We start from the raw sequence: 23,671 nt of genomic DNA, 5'->3' as shown, positions 1-23,671 counted from the left end.
AATGACGAGCGCTCAACATATTTAATGTGCAATTAACAACATACTCCCTCCGTTTTTATTTAGTCCGCATATTAGCTTTGGTCAAAGTCAAGCTTTGTAAACTTTGACCAAGTTTATAAACAAAAATATTAACATATACAATAAAAAATCAATACCACTAGATTCATTATTGAATGTACTTTCACATCATATAGATTTGTTATGGCAAATGTTTATATATTTTTCTATAAACTTGGTCAAACTTTGCAAAGTTTGACTTCGGTCAAACCTAATATGCAGACTAAATAAAAACGGAGGGAGTACCAAATATGGACTATCCACATAATTCGCACCTAACTAATACAGTATCCTACCTATTATCAAACACGCAATGAATTTTCTGCCTGATATCAATTTGCAATTAATTTTCTGCCTACTATCAATGTGCATTGCACGTACGCATGTACTCCCTCCGTAAACTAATATAAGAGTGTTTAAATCACAATTTTAGTAATCTAAATACTCTTATATTAGTTTAAGAGGGAGTACTAGTTTTACAAGGAAGCAATATTTATTTGCAGGCCATTACTGCCACCGGACCATGGCTTGAAGTGGTGACATGCAGCAACAGGGCAGGAATCTATTTCTGAAAGGCCGATATACAAAATAAAGAAGCGTCACTTATGACCTGCCTATAAGACAACAATGCAAAAAACATGTAGAAGCAAAAAAAGAGCAAAGTTGGGTTATGTCATAATACCTGATGTATCAAATCCAGAGATATACCCCAAAAAATACAAATAAATGCATGCCACTGACATTTTCATGCTGAAGGGATATAAGGAGTGACTGACAAAAAACCTACTCCCTTCGTCAGTTTACACGGCGCACTTCAATTCTCATGCATTTCCACCATCGGAGGGATTTTAGGCGTGTTTGGTTTAATGTCCAATTAATTAGGGTGTGATAACCGCAATCAAGCCCATAATTTTCTCTCCATGTAGGTGTGTAAGCGGAGATGAATAGCTACATGCATGTGTGTACACGGGGTGGAAGCACTTTATGAATGTGTACACATTAATTACTCTAGTAATAAATGCCGTGCTATAAGTACCGATGTTATTTTTCAGTCCAATCGCTAATCGCCTTGATTCCAGAGATTGTTAAAAACCGCTCTGTAAACTGTGATGAAGGGAGTACCACTTTAGGGGTTTGCATCCCATTGAACTACCACATTTTAAAAAGTGACCGGTAACTACCAATTTTTTAAAATAAATTTATGATTAAAAACTACCACTTTCAGATAATGGCTAGTTTAGACGATTTCAACACGTTTATGACACACAGAATCCACAGGTCAGGGCTGACGTGGCAACAAAGTCAAATCTGTTTATTTTGACCGTTCAGTTGACCGTTAGTACAGGTGGGGCCCACAATCTTCTTCTTCTTCCTCCTCCTTGAACACCTCCTGTGCACCCGCGGCTGAGCTCCGAAGTCCTCCATGGCGACGCACCGGCGCAGCACCTCCCCGGCGTTGGTCAGGGGCTCGTGCTCGCGTTCCATGCTGGCTCTGGTGCCGGCGATGGGGACGGCCCGGAGCTCATGCTGCGGGGAGATGAGCTGCTGCTGGAACTGGAGCGCGACGTTGGTGGCGGTCCTGGAGGGCGTCCACGGCAGAGTGCAGAGCGGGGCCCCCGCGCGGGTGGTGGAGGAGGGCGCCATGCGGGGGCTCGTCGCTGGGCTGCTGCTTCTGTGGCGCGCGGCCGAGCAGCGTCGGGCCGGAGTCTCGGAGGCGACCGGCCATGGGGAGGCGGGCTGGAAGAGATGACGGGAGGCTTTGCACGTGCTGTTCATTCCTCGGTGTGGCACGTGCTGTTCTATTTCATGATAATGTCCGAATCTTGAACTCTGTCAAGTCAATTATGCTCAACATCTATCTAGTCTAACAATTGCAGTCCATGTTCTCTTAATCTTTATCTCTTTTTTTTATTTGCGGGGTCTCTTAATCTTTATCTTTAGGAGTACGTCCTCGTAGTAAGTTGAAAACACTGAGTCCGGGGTCTGATCGGTTAAACTTGTAGCTCAGTGTTGATGGCTGCTAACAAATTTAGAACCTATTGAACTTGTTTGAGAAATTCAATTTTCTGTAAGAGAGGAGAAGCTTGTTTTGAGCTCTGAATTTTCTAATAGTACATCTGTTCTATGTGATGCAGATGAAAGTGCATGGTAGTAGTGAGACCTTCTCCTAAATATTCCAGTTTTGCCAAGTCTCAGTCGACTTAGACTTATATTCCTTTGATCTTGCATGGAGATTCGTACAAAAAAATTTCTTTTCAGTTTTTCTTCTTCTTATATACTAGTATATCACTTGACTAAGACTTGGTTAAGTCTCAGTCGATTGAGACCTAGACACACCCTAAATATTTATCTTGTGTTTGTTATCCTGCTTGGTACAAATACATTTTGAAAATCTGAGCAAGGGCTAGTAATCTTGCAGTCGATTTGCCATTTTTTTTCTCTTTCAGGAATCTGAATTAGTATGTGCTCTGGGGCAGTGATGAGGTGCCGTGGATAGATGTTAGCTAATACATTGTCTGCACAGGTGACAATTTTGCAGGTTTGTCCTCTGATGGAATAATATCTTCTGCACTTGTTAATTTTTTAATTATTATGAACTGGACATGAAGCACGCAGCAGATTGAACCTCGCCAGCCACCGTTCTTCTCCTCTTCTCTCCCCAACTGAAAGGAAAGACAGACATCTTTTACCTGTCTGGATTGCTTCCAAGTATTATTCAGAACATACATGTTTCCTCTGAAGATAACCTGAAGTGCAATCTGATCTTCAGAGCAAACACATACAGTTGGTTGGGTGTATACTGGCTACCTTCATTTATCGAGGACTGGTGACTCCCATATGTCACTCACACTCTGAAGGCAAACACCTTGCAGATCGAAAATGTAGACCACTTTGCATATGAGCTGAAGAAAACACCTTGCAAATTTAATTTAATTTAATTTTTTTGCGGGAACCTTGCAAATTTATTAAGAAGCTATTCTTCAGCATTATTTGGTCTACGCTTCCACTTTTTTGGTTGCCCTCTGTTTGGTACCCCTTAGTGCTGTATATGCTCTGTTTCTTGTCAGTTGTTGGTTTGAACAGATCAGATGTACTTCACTTTATATCACGTGATGTACGCAGTTGTACTGTTAGTAGTTAATCTTGTTGCTGCATGCTTTTTGGCAGGATGAAGCAAAAGGAAAAATAAAAGGGGATCCTCCTCTGTTTTTTGCTGCATGCTCTGTTTCGTCCACCGACTCTCCTCTCCGGTGCCAAAAAGACATGTATGGCCCATAAGTGTGAAGACTCTATATTTTTGTAAGAAGCAGATTCAGTCCATGAATCTTTGACATACTCGAACAAAATCTCATTCACTGAATTCTTTCATACAGTAACAGTGATTGCTTGCAGATTTATTGAGTGATATGCATCGACTCATCTCAGTCCATAAAGGCTGCATTCCACATTAGGCATTGCATGCTGAGTTTGTGTTTCTTCCTCTAGCTGTTAACACTGTACGAAAATAAATATACAACGTACCCTCAACTAATACTAGTACATTCCACAAACCATTGGATATTATTGGAATATAAGATATTATTTGAATGAATACACTTCCTGCATACATTGTTTTCCAGAGTATTATTACATACCACAGCTCCATCACATGAAAATTCCTGCATACATTGGATATTATTGGAATATAAGATATTATTGAGTTTTCTCCAGAGTTAGTACGCTGTAGTATTCAGTACTCAAGTATTATTTCAGCAATCAGCGTACTGCATAATTAACTCTGGAAGGCAAGCGCAAGGATTCATAGATGTAGGCAGATCATGTTCAGTGGATTCAGTTCTTCTCACGCAGTCGACGACGGAACTCCCCAAGAGCCCAGATGGGGAATAGATTGCTGTAGTTGCCGTAATTGTAGTAAAAGGAGCAGTTGAAGCATCCAATGTGTTCCTGCCACCAAAGGTGAAACTTCAGATTCCTTTAGGAAGCAGTAACAGACATTTCCTAAGATCCTAAGCATTTGCTAGTTATGATCCTAAGCAGGAACAATAAACTATTAATGTAGCCTCAAAAGTTCAATGCTTACTTGCTGGGGAAACTCGCCTGTGTCTAGTTGCATATTGATCAATTCTTTTGCAGCATGATATAGTGGTGTGGGATCTCGCTCAACCTGAATAGAATGACCGTGATACGAAAATAACATGTGGATGCCAGAATAGTTTAAAGTTAATCATATATTAGCAGCCCAGAGTCAATTCAAATGAACCATGAAGAAAACATACCTGCCCAGCATAAATTAAAGCTAACATTGCCCAAGCAGTGTTGACTGCATGAGGACTAGCAGCATCCACATAAGACTGTAAAATATTTGAGTGGAAACCATCATTAAATTCATTAAGATTTTCCATAATCAGAACTCACGATATGTCATTTCAATTATGCAAATCTTAAATGGCTTATCATTATGCACATAATTAATTATTCAATCAAAGGACTCAAGTTGGTAGCTTGCACAACAAGGGCTTTAGTGTAAAACATTCACCGGTAAGCTAAGAGCAGCATCGACAAAAAATGAGGACAAACGTATTTTGTCACAATTTCACTTCCAAGTCCATCACATCAACTGACATGACTAATTGCTATGTTCACGTGACAACATAATAAGGGATAACTGTTTTTCATTGATTATAGACGAATAATGAGTAATATTATTATATGTTGAAATAGGAATTTGTCTAAGAGATAGGAGTTGTGGGATGAATGAGTAGGCCATATACAACCAGTAGTTACAAGAAAATAAATTATACAAGATAAACATGATGAAACAAGTCGGGATTGAAAACACGGCTAGTTAATCCCTAGGTGAACCCCTAGCCGGTCCCACTTTATCGGGGTTCGAAAAGGGATAATGGTTTCAGTATAGACTGAATGTGCGCTTTCAGCACTGTTGGAGGTGATCAAAAGATGGACTGCTAGCAGCAGCTACTCAGCTCGATTGTGCCATGAGGCTCTTTTTCATGGTGCGATCGTACCACTTGGTTCTTTTTGTTTCCCTCGGTTGTTGCCTGCTTGGGCATGTTCATACTTATTGCATTTTCTTAGATAAAAGGATTTGATCCAAAACATAGGAGGTTATAGCTACAACATGGAAATTATTAACAGGCCAGGATTTGCCGCTTTCTGTTTTCTAAAACCTGCAGCTAAGCAATCATTGATTTGGGCAGCATGCCATCAATGGACCTTTTATTTTCTAAAACCTACACGCCAGCGGTATATCATATGATATACATGTCGATATATCATATGTATTTGACCAGAAATCTAGCCTGTTGCAACGAAAGCAGGCTCATTCAACAAATGTTTGGCCAGAAACTGAAACTTAGCAAATATCGAGATGCTATGAACAAACATGGCTGTGGAGTAGAGAGCATAAATTATACGGACGGGGGGGGGGGGAGATCTAAGGTTGTGTTGCTCTATAGTTCGCCTTGCAATTCTAACAGACCTAGGACGCTAGTTTAGTGGGATCAGGGTTGCGCAACATAGTCTATTCCTATGAATTTCCAATGTATGGTTCAAATTTCTAAACTATTTGGGGCTATTGAGTTTGTGCTAATGATAGCATCTCGAAAGCTTGCTCGGGGATAGGCGGATAGCATCTCAAAAGCTTGCTCAAGCTAAAAAAAATTACAAACCAAGCATGACCTTATCAAACCCTAATAACGGTCCAGGGTTACGTGCATTACAGATAGCATCTCAAAATCTTGCTCAAGAACAATTACCTCAATTTCACTAGAAAGATAAGTCTCTCCCCATCCACCTGTACTTAGCTGCTTTGATAATAGAAAGTTGCATGCATTGCGTATGAAGGAACTATTTTCATAAGTTCTTCCAGAAGCTATTAAACCTTTTACAGCAAAGAATGTTCCATAAGTGAAACATATACCCCAGGTGCCATACCTATTAGATAAGAAATAATTCAATTATTGACTACCAATATTGAAAGTTTAAATAATTGACACCAACAAACAAAATATTTTAGATACCATGAGCCGTCCTTTCGTTGACTATTCTCAATAAACATGGAAGCATTTTTTATGCATTTTCCTATCTCTTCTTCGCGGTATCCCGGGTAAATTTCTCTAAACATAATCAAGGCTTGAACCACCGATGATGTGCATTCGACAGATCTATCAATTGATTTAAGAAGGTGAATTAGCTCCAAGTATATGAAGGAAAATAGAATAAATGATATTTTCTGCAAGCAAGATGTTTTCCTCCTTACGGATAATCAACCATAATATTCAGAAAAGTCTCTGAAGGGTTGAGAACCTATTACAAATAAAAAAAGTTATTGTCTGGTCAAGCAAAACATGTTAAGACAACAATATCATTTGGACATTCTGAATAGATATACAATCGCTAGACAAGAGGAATAACCAATGAGAAAATGCTAGAAATTAAAATTTATTCCCCAGTTTGAACTATTAGATAATGTTGTAGTTTATTTTTTTATAATATTTATGTGCTAATTGGGTTCGAGCATTAACATACATGGTACCTATTGCATAAACTGGACCCCATTCCTACTTCTGTCATCCAAGGATATTAACCGTTTATTGTTGTACAACTAGTTATCATTGGGGTGATAAATAAATACTATTCAGAACTAGCCGATTCGCAAGTGTGGTAAAGTGGGCTGTAGCGGGCTATCTATTGGCTAGTTTTTAAAATTTAAATTGACAGTAATTCTGGCCGAGTGCTGGTTACATTTGAATTTTCATTCTGAATTTGCAAATTGAAACTGTCGTCTTGATTTGAACTGGTCGAGTACTATTTTTTATAAGCTGGTTACATGCAATTAAAATAGAGTCCGCATTGAATTGGTGCACTTGGTTTTCCATATAAGAGACGTAGAACTACCAAATACTCACCTCAATCAATGAAGTAGTTCTCTTACACTCGTATGTAGAAAAGGTACCATCTTTGTTCTTCAAAGGAGACAAGCGTATTATCAATAATCATTCATGTGAAGTGCAAGGTTAAATTATTTAAAGATAACACATAGAACATAGTAAGCATTACAAAAAAAGTAGAACAAGTAAGGTAAAAAGAGGACGATGATTTTTTTTAAGATGGCATATAAACTTTATGGAGCAGAAAACTACAACAATTTCTGTAAAGAATAATGATTTAAAGTAATGATGATGATACATATAAATGTATCTTATGTAGTTGATGAACTCTTTATCATTTATAAATTATTCATCACCAAAATTGGAGTGCTAAATGTGAAAAAAAATCCAAGGGAGAGAGTTTAGAAACGTTTTGCAACTAATACTTGTTTGTGCCATTGGATCCCCAATATTTTGTCAACAACTCATGATGAAAACAATAGAACACCAATATTGGAAACAAAAATGTGATGAATCCATATTGTTGCTACCATTCTAACTGTTCCACCACAACACACTTCTACCCATGTGATGTTTGAGATAATTAATGCCCATACGTGTACCTTTTGTTTTGTCCTAACATCGAATGAATTAAAATAGTATGAAGCAATATTCAGGTGTGTCGGCTTGGAAAATGGGTCCAGGACCAAAAAAGGCATGGCATTGGTTTAGCAGCCATTGAGGATCCTAGTCGAACATAGGCCAAGCCAACCTAGCATCTGTTATATTATTAAGACAAGAGACAAACAGGACACCACAATCTTCCCAGTAAGATAAAATAATTTAGATCGTCGATCTATAATACTTACGACTGAGATTAAAAGATATTACGTTACATACTGAAAGTTATGTTGGACCGACATGTAAAAGGTGCATGGAATTTTTTTTGGAAAGAAGAGATGAGTTTCATGATATGTGTATGCACGTACGGATGCTGGCAGAATCAGACATGATAAGAAAAAGAGGACGGGTCAGACCTGAACCGCTTATGAGGAAGTTCACGATCAAAAGGCTTATAGGGCAGAATCAGACGTACGGATGTTGGCTTGCAAATGCTCCCCAGGAGATTAGCGTTATCATTACCGATGATTGTAAAACTGTTATTGCTTAAGTAATGGAATGTTTTCTCCCCGCAAAAAAAAGGCTTATAGGGTAGTTCTTTTTAGTTTAGAAAAAAAACAATCATGCACCAACACAGCTACACAGTAATCCAAAAGCGTGTCCTCCTTGGACTGGAAAAAAAAGCCGTGTTCTCCTTGGACTGTATAGAGAAAGAAGTCGTGTCCTAGGACTGTATAAAAAATTCATGTCCTCCTAGGCCACATACACATACATATAATACTGTATGTTTGCACATATAAAAAATCAGTGTTCATGCATAACTTAAATGTACTTGGGCCCACATAAGATATGCCACTAAAATACGTATGTAAAAATAAGGAGTACCTTTTATTTTATCCATAGTCACATGGATAGAAACTACATCCATATTTCACATATATAATTCACAAAATAAGGTGCCACAAGGATTAGCCATGATTGTATGAGACATCAGTGCTTAGATAATTCATTGTGTGATAGAGATGTTTTGGTAAGAAAAAGGTTTCAAACAAAAACACATTTTAAGTACTCACTCTGTCCCAAAATTCTTGTCTTAGATTCGTCTAGATACGGATGTATCTAATACTGAAACGTGACTTGATACATCCGTATTTAGACAAATCTAAGACAAGAATTTTGGGACAGAGAGTATGATTTAAAAATACACAATGCAGAACAACATGGAAAATATCGCAAATAACAAGCTATATATGGAGAGAACTTGCAAAAGAGAAATATTAGCATACGAAAAATATGACCGCAATATAGTATGTGTCAAAGAGGAGGATGGAGCTGATATCAACATTCTAGCACAAATTATCAATGTTCTGATTTTAAAGTATAGGAAAAAATTCATGAAAAAATGGTCAAAACATATATACCGATGGGTGAGAAGGTGAGGAATACACAAATGTAGTGATTAGGGTAAATATTCATTTTTTAATTACAAAATATAGAGCCTTAATATCTTTGTTTTTTTAGTTTTCATATGTCAAATCTTCACCAATTTCCGGATATAATTAGGAGATGTATAATAAATTTTAATCGTGCTTTCCTAATTTAACAAAAAAAATCATATTTTCTTGAAATGTACATATAAAGCTTTTTTGCATTACTCCACATGTGGCGGCAAACCAACTCACATAATAGTTATCTGTTTTAGAACACACAGCTAAGGTTAGAAAATACTTTATATATAGCGTTACAATTAGTTTATACATCCACTCCACACAAATATGCTAGGACCACTTACTTGCTCATAATTAAATTTCTCTGTATGGGTGAGTGAAAAGCCAAAACCATGTGCACATAGTTCAAAAGTGAAGTTATGAAGAGAGTAACTAAGCGGATGTTTTAGCAAAATAAAGTTGTATGAAACAAGCCATGTCAACTATATAATAAAGACATTTTCATTGTGGTAGGAAGATAAATGTTAAGAAAATTACCAGAGACATATGCAGAAAAATAATATGGAGGGACATAGAAATCGAACCAGCAATGAGGGAGAGAGAATATTTATATTTTGTCACCGTAAATTAGAGTGAGATTGCTTTTACAATGCTTGCCATGTTGTACGACACTGTTTAGTTTACCGTACTATAAATACATGTTCACAACATCGTGGTTGTGTTTTGAAAAGCATGTATGTCGGTCATATTCTACTGATACTTAATCCAATATCTTCATAAGAAATAAAATTAAATATTAAAATATGTATTAAATCTAGCTGCGCAAATGCGCAGGTCACACTGCTAGTTACCAAAGAGAACAAAATAATTAGTTGTAACCCAATCTTAAATATAAGGAGGAGTAGGAGGAACTAGTTGAAATATAAGGCCAACCTATCCTCATAAGCTTGTTCTGGGTGAGCTTGATTATGTATGCCATTCAATATGGTGCTAGAGCCATGAAATGGCAATTCTATCTGTTAGTTGTAGGTTCAGCTCGCACCTTATATTTATCTATAACAAACAAAATCTTATTCATATTTGCCACAAGTTATGATGTTTTTGGGAGATTTTAGAGCATTTGAACCCATAGTTCTTAACCTCTGGCACCACCACTAGAGCTAAGAGGTCTCAAGTTCAAGACCAAAAAAATGCAATATTAATAATAATATTCATGGCCTACATCGTAAGACTTGGAGGAGGCTATACATGACGGGTGAGTTCATATATATTTCCCACCGCTCCTCACAATTTGAGATCTCACGTAAATTGGTAAGATACCCTAGTCATCAGCAATGGATAGTAAAACAGAGCCCATCTCTATTGTTGCCAACGTTTCCCTCTTTTGTAAACGGGGTTTCAAGAAATTGAACGCCATGTGAGCATGCTTGCATATTTATGATTGGTCAGGACATTAGGTAACTCGCTTAATGTACTCCAAGGACCCAAATCAACAATTTCAAAGCACAGTGATCCAAATGATGCCCCATCCCCCGCATTATTTTGGTGAACCACAATATAGTTTAGTCATTAGCTATAAATTATGATCTACACTACTCACACACATTTATTGCCATCGGGGGTACTATCTACTGGTGACACTGCATTTCTATGATTTTGAACTTTAGATGTATCTTTGGTACGTTTTTCATGTTAACCTTGACTCTCTAGAGAGGACCATGCAACGCCTTTAGCTATAGGCATGACGATAGACGAGATGATACATGTGGATTGGATTATTTGTCATTTAGACAAAGTACCTCAAAAAATTGAGAAAATTAAATATGAGGACATGAAACAATATTCAAGTTAGAGTCATACCATGAAAGAAATTAAGCAATCCACTGCATCATACAACCTTTCTCCTTTTATTGGACCCCCCACCAGATTAGGCGAGATCTTTGACAACAACAATAATGCCTAAACAGATAATAATTTTTTAATAAAATTATGTTATGCAATTAGTGACTTATCTACATGGCAAAAGTTAGGGCATTTGTACACTTCAAAATTATGGAGAAATTTTACAAAATTTAATGACATAATGACACAAGTGCACTTGCAAATTTTGGTGTAAGAATTTTATAATGTATATATAATACAAAAAATACAAATCAAGATGTGTTGTATTTGTTATGTATAATAGTCTTGATTCTATTTTTCTATACACATTCATTAGCTTCTTGGCAAATTTTGGAATCATTCACCATTCTATTGTGTAAGGCAAAATCGTTGCCAATGCACCTAGTTAAGTTAATTAAATCAATGTTTGGAATCTAGAAAATCGTCGATGTGATTTTTATGAAGACATATTAAAGAGTACTGCACTTAATGTTTGGGCTTTCCACGAAAGAACATTCCCATTTTTCTAGATTAAGAGAATATCACAAATAACTTGTCATGACCTTAAGTGCTTCTGCAGTACAATCCGATACGGACCAACCATTATCTGCTGTTGAAAGTGTCCATGAACCTTTGGATCTATGGCGGTAATAAGCTTGGCTGTCAGGATGGTTCTCAAGAACCTGTAAGTAATAAGTTGATGTCAAATTACTATGCCAATATTGTTTTATTTATAATATGTAAGGTTGGGAGATATAGAATATTAAACCTGTGAATTTTGAATAAATTCATGGGCTTTCTGAAGTGTTGGACCGTACTCATTAATAAGGTTTGTTGAGTAATATGCTTGGACAATAAAAGATGTCTCCCAACTTTGACAACCATCATATACCTGTCATAAACAGTTAGGAAAATTTGGTGTGTACAATACACTTGTATCTTCATAGAACACTTGAATTTCACATGTGTACATAAAGAATCTCTCACATCAAATACAAGGAAAATATCAACAAAAACAAATAAGCATATAAAACAATGTAACATCCCCATTTTCATGGATTCAAAAATTGAAGAAAGGATGTTGCGAGCCAGTTGCATGTATCAATAAATAGATTTATGTGGAGTTTCATAAATAATATCAAATATTTTGGAATTAATTTGCCTAAAAGGATGAAATGAATTTTCTTTCCTATGTTTGTATTTTTGTAATTTTATTGGATTCCTCTTGTCTAATTTGATTTTCAGAAAATTTACCAGAATTTTTTAGTGGAATTTGCATTTTATTTGGATTTCATTTTCTTTCAACATTGACTTTATTTGGAAAATCAAATCGAATCAAAATGGGCCGAATCCGTGCCAGCCAATAAAGGGGATGATCCACACAGAAACAACAAAAAACGTACACACATAATCCTCGCTCATGTTGCCTCCCCTCTCCTTTACAGGAAACAACCCCAGTCCCACACCTTCCTTAGCATCATTTTCTCGTCATCCAACCGCAAGTAAAAACTAGAGGGAAGGCGGCAAGAAGAAACCAGGGTCATCATTGGTTTTATTTGAATAAACTAAACCTATTGTTAGTATATGGAAGGGACCTTTGAAGCTCAACACCGATGAAACATCAGGGAACAAAGGGGAGGGGCCAGCTTCGGGGGATCTAGAGGAGGCTTTGGTCTCTATGTCTCTCTCACCACTGCACTGCCTGTTAATTGTCCGTTTATCTCCTTATCCACTACTTATAAAAGTGCAAGTTTTATATATCATATAAATCATGCGCAAAAATGCCAACGGCGGTCGTCCTCCATGGAGGTGGGTATTTAAAAAAAATCAAAAAACATATTTTAAAGTTTCAAAAAATTCTGGAAAAATCATACATGTTAACATGGATGTATTCTACATATGTGTAAATTTTTAAGATGAAATGCATTATGATGAGAGCTACACAAAAAAGACAAATCATGTTTTTCAGACTGATGAACAGTGCGAACACTGTTCACTATTAGAAATGCAGGTTTTTCTCTTTTTTGTGTAGCTCTCACCATAATGTATTTCGTTGTCAGATTTTATACACATGTAGAATACATCCATATGAATGTGTAGAATTTTTTTTTCAGATTTTTCTGAAACTCCAAAATGTAATTATTGAATTTTTCAAAATAACCACCTCCATGGAGGTCGCCCGACAAAAGCCCTCACTCATAAATCATGCCCATTCAATAAAAAACAATGAACCCCATCTTCTCTGTGATGGCCCCGACGAGATGATGTATCACAACAAAACTATCTCATAAACGGAAATAGAGTTTGTGAGCACGAGCTCACACGCACCCGATGGAACAGTAAAATCTAAAAAATAGTAAATAAATCTGAAATTTTCGGCAAAAAAACATTGATGTGTTTCACATGCGTGCATTTTTTGGGATGGCATGACATTCGTGGAGGTTTGTGAAAAACAAATTCGATAGAACAAAAAACTATAAAAAGGAAAGAATATTTATAATTTTGGTTTCGATGGTAAGATAATAGTCTAGAAACACAAAAGTCATAAACAAACAATCTGCCAGTAGTAGTTGGTTTAACAGGATGAAGTACCTGATCTTTTAAGCCAAGGTTTACACAAATTGGTCCTCGACCATTCTGAACTATAAAAATGGAATGAAGCAAAGTAGTGGGGTAAAACCATGACATGAAAGTGTTACCTGTGCTTTCATGCCATCTTCTGCCAGCCATAAATAATCATAGATCCTTGGAATATGTAACTTCAAAGCATCTGAATTTGGATCGTCGACCCAACAACAAATCATATGTAGTGCCTAGAGAAACAAAAAAATGAATGTGTATTCAAATTAATTAGATTATGTGATAAATTGCAAGAAAATGGCAAATAAATCATTTAGATGGTAAAATGACAAATATGATGTTAACACATGAACTTGACAGTGGCAATGAATGGATTTGGGGGATTGGGACTATTTTGATTGTCTGGTTCTAAACATACACCATTTAACAATACTAAACATTTGTCATGATGCTCTTCCTTTTGTATGCATATATTTAATATAATACATGTAGAAAAGAAGAAACAAGTGTAATTTGCATAAGCACCAATGTTATTACACAAAATATATGCATAATGAATACAATAAAACATTTATTCCTCTGAGTGATTCATAGTTCCTCTAGTCAACAAAGTTGTAGTCAAGATAATATTGGCTATGAGGTTTTACCATTAATATTATCTAGAATACATAGGTTGGGAAAATTACATATAGATAGGCAAAACCTTGAGGATCATGCATAATGTCTACATATCAGTTCCATTTAGCACAAGTCTAATCCCAAACATAAAGTTTGGTCGTTTGGAAACAAATTGGGTCTGACCTTCGACATTTTTTCTTGCAAAAGTAGCAAAAGCCATCCATTATTATTTGGGAAAATTTTGTCTTTGCCACTCTAGATTTTGCCAATTTTCCTTATGCTACTCTAGATTTTGACATTTTATTTTTGCCACACAATTATCACAATTGCCATTCCCGTGGCAATAGCAAAATTTTCAAAGTGGCAATTGTGATACATTTCAAAAGCTAAGAGTGGCAAAAATGAAATAAAATTATTGCGCTTTTGCCACGGAATGGAAATTGTGATAATTGTCAAAAGTTAAGAGTGGAAAAAGTGAAATGTCAAAATCTAGAATGGCATAAGGAAAATTGGCAAAATCTAGAGTGGAAAAAACAAAATTTTCCCTTATTATTTTTGCACATACTAAGAATCAAGCCTACCTTGTTAATCGGACATATATCGATATATTTTGTACTTTCATCTTCATAGTGGATATGTTTCATGAGGTTTTTCAATGCTTTATCTCTTAACTTGTTAACCGGCCAACTATTCAACACTGGTTCTACAAATTTAGTAAGACATGTCCAAATAACGTTTTGTAGCAATGACCGTGGATAGCGAAGGTCTTCCTGCATGCAAAGAAATGCAATTAAGAACATATATTTAGACACATAAGTTAATTACTTGATAATTTCAATTTAAGGAAAACAAGAAGGATTTATACTTAGTATATAATTATAATTTCCCCATCTTACTTGCATCGGCAGTCACCTTATCTAAGCTTTAATCATCTATTTCACCAATTATGTGATGCTTCTTCTACAGTTTTCGCAATCACTCATATTTCTCTATAGTTACTTTACGTTTGTGTCATACGACCATGCACATGTGACAAGTGTAAGCAATTTAAATCAAAATGAACATAAACATGTAATACATATATAAACTTATAATTTACAAAGCAAAACTAAACACAATTTGAGATATTCAATGTTGTTCTAATTTTGTAAGCAATGAGCGCATACACAACTAAATGATAGTATGTCATATAGAACGTAAAATTTACACATGCGTAGTTATTATTACTACTAAGTGTGAGATGGCATACATAATAAACAAATTATGCATGTGGTTTGCACTCTACATCACCATATGTTCTCAAAAAATAACTTACTAATATATTTTCTTCCAAAATAAGGGTTACATTTTCAGCTAGAAATCTTACTAAAACGAACCTTGGCACAAGTATCACGTGCTTTATTCCAATCGACCTCATGGTATGGTATGCTATAGAGCTCCTCTCTTATTGCCCATATTGTTGGTGTAATTGGGCCAACAAATTTTTTACCATAAAGATAAGACATTGGCATATACATTAACCGACAAAAGCACCAGAATCGTCCTATGGAAGAGAAAGTTCACCTGAATAAGAAAAATGATCGTAAAAGCAACAACTAAATGCATTGTCGAAGATGCTGATTACTGAATGGTTCTTGATTCATTACCTTTCATCCACATAGACAACAAAACTTAGCACTCCAGAATTATAGTTTCAAAACAAACTGGCAACTCATGTTACTTATTAGGGAAAATTTTGTTTTTGCCACTCTAGATTTTGCCAATTTTCCTTATGCCACTCTAGATTTTGACTTTTGCCACTCTTAGTTTTTGAAAATTATCACAATTGCCATTCCCGCGGCAAAAGCAAAATTTCCAGAGTGGCAATTGTGATAACTGACAATAGCTAAGAGTGGCAAAAATGAAATAAAATTAATTTTCTTTCGCCACAGAATGGCAATTGTGATAATTATCAAAAACTAACAGTGCCAAAAGTGAAATGTCAAAATCTAGAGTGGCATAAGAAAAATTGGCAAAATCTAGAGTGGCAAAAACAAAATTTTCCCTACTTATTATAGAACTATCATCAGTCGTACACATGATATCAACGTACACTCAGTATGTCACTCCAGATTTGCTGTGGGGTGGGGGTAGATGTCCCTCCTGCATCCACCGTCGACACAATCCCAGAGATTCACGTGACTGCATAGCTTTTCGCTGGTATGTATTCAATAAGGAATATTTGTCATATGGTGGCCGAGGAGGGGGGCCAACTATCCCCTATAGCAGGATGCTATTTTGCTATGACTTAAGCAAATTAAGTGGTCATAAAATGATCCCAAAAATGCACGAAGTTACATGTGACGTGTCAATAATATCAATCACATATATAATTGCATTTTGTTGAATTGCACTCAGTTAAGTCCAAATCCTTGGTGAACCCTATACGACGCATAGGTCACTGTCTAGCGCAGTAGCGCATACCCCTCACGAGCGTTGGAGTTTCTCTGGGCCGGCCCATTAGCGGATTCTCCCCCAACCGGTTTTGGGAAGGTTCTAGAACCTTCCTCGAACCAGCTTTTTCTGTTTTTTTTCTTCTTTCAGTTTTTTTATTTTTCTATCTTTATTTTTTGTTTCTTGTTCATTTTTCGTTTCTTTTTCAGTTTTCCTTTTTATTTTTTAATTAGTAAAATCTTTTAAATTCATGGTTTTTTTCCTGTTTTTTTATTTTTTGTTTTTATTTTGCGGATATGTTTTTTAAAATTCATGAACATTTTTTGAAATTGTGAATAGTTTTTTAAAATCATGAACATTTTTTTTGAAATTATGTACTTTATACTTTTCACTTTTTTGCGAATTTTCTTTTTAAATTCGTGAACCTGTTTTTTGTTCATGGAATTCAAAAAATGTGCATCAATGTAAAAAACTTGTTCAACAATTTCAAAAAATGTACATCGAATGCATTTTTTATTCATCGGATTTAAAAAATGTTCATCAAAAGTCAAAATTTGTTCATCGAATTGCAAAAATGTTCATCGAATTAAAATTTTGTTCATAGTTTTTAAGAAAATGTTCATTGAAATCAAAATTTGTTCATCCATTTTTTCTCAAAAAAATGTTTTTGAATACAAGTTTTGTTCATAAAACTCAACAAATGTTCACTAAATTAAAATTTTATTTATGAATATAAAAAAAATTCTGCATTATGAAAAACTGCTCATAATTTTTTCCTTAAAATTCAAAATATGTTCATTCTTTTGAATTCAAAATATTTTGTGAATTCAAGAACTTTTTTTGCCAATTCACAATTCAAAATGTCTTAATGTTTTAGAACTAATCCTGAATTGTTTTAATATAGAATAAAATAAAAATTGAAAATAAAAAGAGAAAGTAAAAAATGCAATGAAAAAAGGGGAGCACCGCCGCGCATGGGTCGGGCCATTAGGGCACGGGGGTGGGGAGGGTGCGCGCTGCCGCTATTGGGGCTGCCCCATGAGCGATGTAGGAGCTCCCCAAATCCTTAGTATGTTTTTAACACGTGGAATCTGATGAGGGGATCCCAATCGGGCAAGCTCTTGAGATGGAACAGGTCTAGAAGGATGGGAAAGGCCCAAGGCCATAACATGACTTATATAGCTAGGACGAATGCACAAAGCCTAGTCGGCAGGAAGCTATCCAAGCAATTTAGTCGGCATGTGAAATGGCTCCACTAAGCAATCCAGGCATGTAATAAGTAGTAGCAGAAAAAAAATCGGCACTCAATGTGGGCATTAATTTAGCCGGGCGTTGTAGCTTCTAACCATGCCTAACTTATTCTATAAGGCATGGCGAGTTGGCAATCTGACCATTCACACCTTTACTAAACACCTCCTACAAGGAAGAAGCAACACTCGGCAGGAATAGGGTATTACCTCTTAGACAGAGAGCCCAAACCTGGGTATAACCCATCGTGTGAATCTTGTTCCCCGAGCATACCAAACCTCTTAGAAATGTGTATTGCCGTGAAATCTCCATGACATAGTCCCAAATACCAATGTCCATTTAATATAATGGATGCAATGAAGTCTGGGTCTATTGAAGTATTTTCCAAGTAACTATAAATTTACCCAAAAAGCAACTTTGAACAAGTATTTTTCGCATATCTTTAACTTCATAAAATTTAATTAAAATCAGCGACATAATTAATAGCCAACACATGAGTGCATGGAAATGTCAATATGGTCATGTAGGAAATAAAAAAATGTGTATTCAATGTAGACAGTAAGACAAGGAGAAACTGGAGAAAGTTGACTGGTGCACGCATGTAGGGAAAACATAGAGACAATTGAGATAGTAAGAATAAATTTGGCAATTCAATATACATTTTTGTCATGAAGGGAATTACATATGTTGAGGATTCAATAATATTTACTCACACAAAAGAAACTAGTACCTGGATGAATTGGAAGAAAATGTGGGACAAGCCATAGTTCAGGAATGATCGAATTATTTCCAGACCATTCATACAGACCGACCACCTTCATTTACAAAATATGGATCACTTGCATTAACCCCTCCTTGGCCAAGAAATAATGGTTTCAAGGTAAAATTGACAACTACAACAACAAGTTTGGCCCACAACATTTGGTAATTTTAGGGTTGAGACTAACATACCCTAGAAACTAAGAAGCTAAACTATTTCACTCGGAAAGCTTCCACTAATTAAAACAAAGATAAATAATTATTCTTATATTTTCAAGAAAGTTATTCTCGTAATTAACATACAAAAAATAAGCAGTCGTGGAAAGACATTTGAATTTTGAGGAAAACTATTAGCTAGAAAAAAAATACCATCAATATCATGATTTTGATGAATTTTAACAGGTTTGCTTATTTAATAACAATCTAGTTCCTAGATAGAAAGTTCATGCAAAAGGCATTAAGTTTAAATTTTAAACTGCACATTAAGTTTGTTCAAGATAATTAGGGAAAAAGTCAGACTTAACATGTAAATGGTTTTGAAAAAAATCCCTTCATGATAAGTAAGGAAGTTGCCAGTTTTTTTTAAAGAACCCATGCCCCACAGAGCCTGGTTTATTTTCACACATGCATGCGTAGATATATGTCATACACTAGATTGTTTGTCTTTCAGTGGCATACCGAGAGCCATATCTTTCCCCATTGTGGTATTGCAGCGGCACTTCCATGCAATAGAATCCAAGCACGCCCCTTGATCAAGGCTTCATTGTCCACCTCATCAAGAAGCCTCAAGGTAACATAGTTTAAGCATGATCCAAACATGGTGCTCGGGCCCAACACTTGTGTGCCCCAACCACCATCTTCATTCTACATGGATTACAATAAATGCAATTTCGTCATGTTTTTCTGTACCATGTTATGGTAATGTGCATTCACATATAAAGGCTATTACTAGAAAGTAAGTGGAACTGATGTTTGCATGCCTGATGGTTGTAAATATAGCGACAAATCTCACGCCGATGTTCTCTTGAAAGGACGGTATTGAGTGTTCCAGTAACATGTAGAGCAAATATCTGGGAGATAAAATAAAAACCATCACCATAATGTTGTCCACAGGCCAACTACAGTATGCAACTTTTGATAATTATCTCAGGATTATTGACAACCCAACATTAAACTGAACTGGCCAACATTTGAAGGTAAAAAAATCTTATGCATCTTGTGTATATATGGAGATTATCACTGGCACTATAATTAGATAGTCCTTAATTAAGCAGTACAAAAGGAAGTGAAAATTTTACTACAGAATTTCTGGCAGTACACATACAACTTGTTGGAAAGACTTGGGTAAAAAAATTACTAAAAAATATCTCACAAACAATCAGGTTCACCATCCAACAATAGAGCATTTGCTTTCTGCTAGCAATATTCACCGGCTCACTATAAAATATATTTCATGAAACAAAGTGAAGTCAAAATATAGTGAGATAAGTAAGTAAAATAAAATACAGACCAAGATGGGCATAATGAACATAATTCCACTGTAATCGCCAGGCCAATGCCCATCGTGTGCTTGCAGAGCAGAGTGTTGACTAAGGGCTCGCCTCAATGATGTTAATACAGTCTCTTCTGTGACTTGTGCAATATCTACAAGCTTGATGGCCGGAAGATCCACCTGACCCTGAAGGTGCTTTTCTTTTGCATACTGCATGCAATAGATAATTTGAGAATTTTATGGTAAGTTTTCTTATAAGTCATAACATAACAAACGGTAGGGAAAAAAGCCAAAAGTTTGTATGAATGTATACCTGCATGCGCATAAGAAGATCCTGTGACTCCCTCTTGTGGAAGCGGCGCTGGGTGAAGTCCCGGCGGACTCTATCAACCTCGGCGCGCTCCTCCGGCGTGCCGTGGTCGGGGTCGAACTCCCACACTGCCCTGCCAAGGAAGTTGTTCACCGACCGCAACCACGGCCCGCCGCCCTCGGAGACCTTGAGCCTCCACATCTCTGTCCCTCCCTCCCTGCCGCTGCTGGTCACTATGACTAGCTAGCTGCTAACCCAAAATGTATACTCCTATGGTGTGGTGGATAGCTTAAATATGGTTGAGTTCAGATCGGCTCACCGGCGCCTAATAAGTAGAGTAAATTTGTGGTGGCCAACATGTGTGCCCCACGTACGTAAATATTGGTCCAGAGGACAGGTGGCCATCTTCAATTCGGCCCTAGGCCCTAGCTACCTTCCGTCTTAACCGTCGTCATCGTTATCCTCTTCTGGCACAAAAATCTGATCGTCTGCTTGTTGCTCCCACAAATTAACCTCATCTCTACCGTAGTAACTCACGTTGTAATGATGATAGGTCTGTGGCGATAGATGTGAACCAGGCTGTCGCATGCATGCATGCTGGCAACAACAATATGAATGCAGCTTTAATTTCTCCTTAATTAGTAGCACAGATACTACTGAAAATAGGATACAGCATCTAGCCATATGCGAATATGTAAGCACTGTTGGAGCTGCATGCTCTTATCCTTGCTCTAGCTGCGTCTCACAAGTGCTACATTTTTCCTCAGCCCCCATGGCTTCTTTAAATACTCAACATAAGATATATACAAGCAAGATGCCCCTGCTACGCTATGGAATCACAAAAAGATTAAGTGGACAAAAAGTGTACAGTTGTTTTTTAATTGTTTTGTGGTTTTTGATTTTTTTTAACAAGCACATAAGCAAACTAACGATAGATAAAAAGTAACTAAACTAGATAGATAACTCCTCGTATCGCTCCCTCCAGGACGATCACCGGGGGGGCAGCCCTAGCGGCCGAGCCGCACCCCCCCCCCCCCCCCCCCCCCCCCCCATCCCCTCTCCTCCTCCTCGTCGCCCCCAAAGATATGTGTTGGCTAAGCTGGGGGCGCCGGCGGTGATGGGAACGGCGAGGATCTAGGCTGCAGCCCCATGGTCTGGAGAGACTGGCGGCGCGAGATCGCCCTTTGGTCTTCGTCTTTCCCAGCGGTTCGGCGCTACTCCGACGGCTTCGTAGGGAGGGCGGATCAGGAGGGGATGTGGCCAATTGGCGGTGCTTGATTCCCGGAGCAGCAGCTCTGGTCATTGCGGTGGCGGTGTCCCCTCCGCCGGGGATGACGGGCCAGGTGGTGGGTCCTTGTGGCGGTGGATCTTGGGATCCCGCTCCCAGGGACGTTGCTGGATGAGCCTGGCGGCTGGAGCTTCCTCCTGCGTCTACAGCGCTAGATGTGGGATTGTTGCGCCTGTTGCCATTCTATGGGCGACGACAGCGGCTGGCGCAACGGCGGGTGCTCCCTGTAGTGCCCCGAATCGAGGCGGTGGCCCCTCTTCTTCGACGGCGGCAAACTCCGGGGTCGTTTGGGTGACTCGGAGTCTAGAATCGTGGTGGCGACGGCCTGTCTGAGGCTGGTGGCAGTATGGGACGTCCCCACAATCAACAAATCAGGTTCGATGCGGCTCGGTAGGTGACACATGCGCCTCTTCCGTAGTTGTCAGGCAGTGCTTGTTGCCGGTAGGTGAAGCCACCGGCAATGCGCCGCCCGCGGATGCTATGCACAACGTCTTATGCCGAGATGTCAAGTCATGCCTGCTACAAGCAAGTGCTGCACGGTGGCTCTGGCGGAGACGTCATCTTTAGCCTGTTGCTGATGGATTGAAGGTGGTGTGACAGTAGAGGGAGGCAGGCGGTATGGAACGCCGTTGTCTTCCTTGTCTTCTCCGGAGGTATCCAGCTATCGAGGCGTCGGTAGCCGGATAAGGGCGGATGGTACAGACGGCTTCAATGACGAGTTTATGCACTCTAGTGGAAACACAAGATGTCTGATCAGACTATGTCGGCGTGCGCCTGGGTCGTGTCCTTGCTGAAGGCGGTGGATTGAAGCTTGGCTTTGAGGATGAGAATTTGGAGTTTAAGCTTGTGGTGGACTCGTCATCATCGGCACACGTCCGACGATTCCTTCTTGAAGGCGTAGCCTAGGAGTTTTCTATTTTTCGTTTGTGATGTGTCTTGTAACATAGGGTTAGTCGCTATCTGGTGGAGTTACTATCGCGAGGCATGTAGCCTCAGGAATTTTTTGGCTTTATTTCTGGTCAATGTTGCTCGGCTGCTGGATTTTGCTTCATTAATAATATATGGCTGCATGCATCGTCCTGATGCAGAGGCCGGGGATATCTTCCTTTTCGATTAAAACAAGATAGATAACAAGAAAGCAAAGTTGTAATGTATACGACCTATAGTTGTTGAAGATAATTTCCTGGCAATGGCGCCGAAAATCTTGCTTGCTCTCCCGAAGTAGTGGTTGGGCAACCCCAAGTGTATTGGTGATGTAACCTAGGAATAAGTATTTCCATTGATTGAGAACCAAGATTTATCGAACCACTAGGAATTACCTCTGCAACAACTAATAATCACTACCTGCACACAATACACAAAACAAACTTGTCCCCAACGATTCAAGAAGGTTGTCAATTTCTTGTCCTTAAAAGGGTAAATTGTATGGTAGGGTTGGAATTATAAATAGATAAAATAAATAAAATGGTACAGCGAGAGAGTAAAGTAATGATGGTTGTTTTCCGTGATGGGAAATAGACCTAGGGCCATGGCATCACTAGAGGCATCTCTCCAAGCAAGATAACTGTGTTGCGGTGAACGAATTACAGTTGGGCAGCGATTAAATTGCAATATTTATATTTATGACTGGTCATTCATGGCACAATTGTATAAGCATTATGTCTGTGATATGTAGACCATTCATCCAACCAAATCTACAACTAATGCTCCACCTAAAGACCGCTATCTAGCATGCATCTCGGGGTATTAAGTTCATAATAAACAGAGCATTGCAAGAAGCATGATGTCATAATGTAGACAGTAAACTAGCATCCAAGTGTGATAAAGAAATCAATGTTTTATTCTTAGTAGTAACAATACAATACGTGTCTTCTCCCTTTTTATCACTAGGATATAGATCACCGCAAGATTGAGCCCATTACCATACACAACTTCCTCTGAAGATCTAGCATTAAAATTGGCCAAAGAACAACACATAGATCGGAAAGCATATATGACTACTTAATATGACGTAAAAAAACCATAAGATATTCAATATAATTCAAT

The 23,671-nt window shown here is 37.8% G+C and overlaps 1 protein-coding gene across 1 annotated transcript; it reads right to left on the bottom strand.

The window, feature by feature from the left end:
• Nucleotides 1–3,599: 3,599 nt before the first annotated feature.
• On the bottom strand, nt 3,600–20,630 carry LOC125520744 (achilleol B synthase-like). The gene is made up of 18 exons (XM_048685747.1): nt 20,341–20,630; nt 20,046–20,237; nt 19,516–19,605; nt 19,214–19,399; nt 18,507–18,591; nt 15,472–15,638; nt 14,677–14,865; nt 13,597–13,710; nt 11,667–11,789; nt 11,461–11,580; nt 10,877–10,975; nt 6,987–7,043; nt 6,338–6,384; nt 6,099–6,242; nt 5,835–6,012; nt 4,335–4,409; nt 4,139–4,222; nt 3,600–4,002 (listed from the first exon to the last, which is right to left on the bottom strand). Exons 1-18 carry the CDS (start codon nt 20,536–20,538, stop codon nt 3,889–3,891), a joined length of 2,262 nt encoding a protein of 753 aa, XP_048541704.1. The 5' UTR covers nt 20,539–20,630; the 3' UTR covers nt 3,600–3,888.
• Between the last annotated feature and the right edge of the window lie 3,041 nt (nt 20,631–23,671).

Source organism: Triticum urartu, chromosome 7 (genome assembly GCF_003073215.2).
Source record: "Triticum urartu cultivar G1812 chromosome 7, Tu2.1, whole genome shotgun sequence".
Classification (NCBI taxonomy): Eukaryota; Viridiplantae; Streptophyta; class Magnoliopsida; order Poales; family Poaceae; genus Triticum; species Triticum urartu.
The sequence above is the reverse complement of the archived record's forward strand: the minus strand, read 5'-3'. Positions and strand labels throughout refer to the sequence as shown.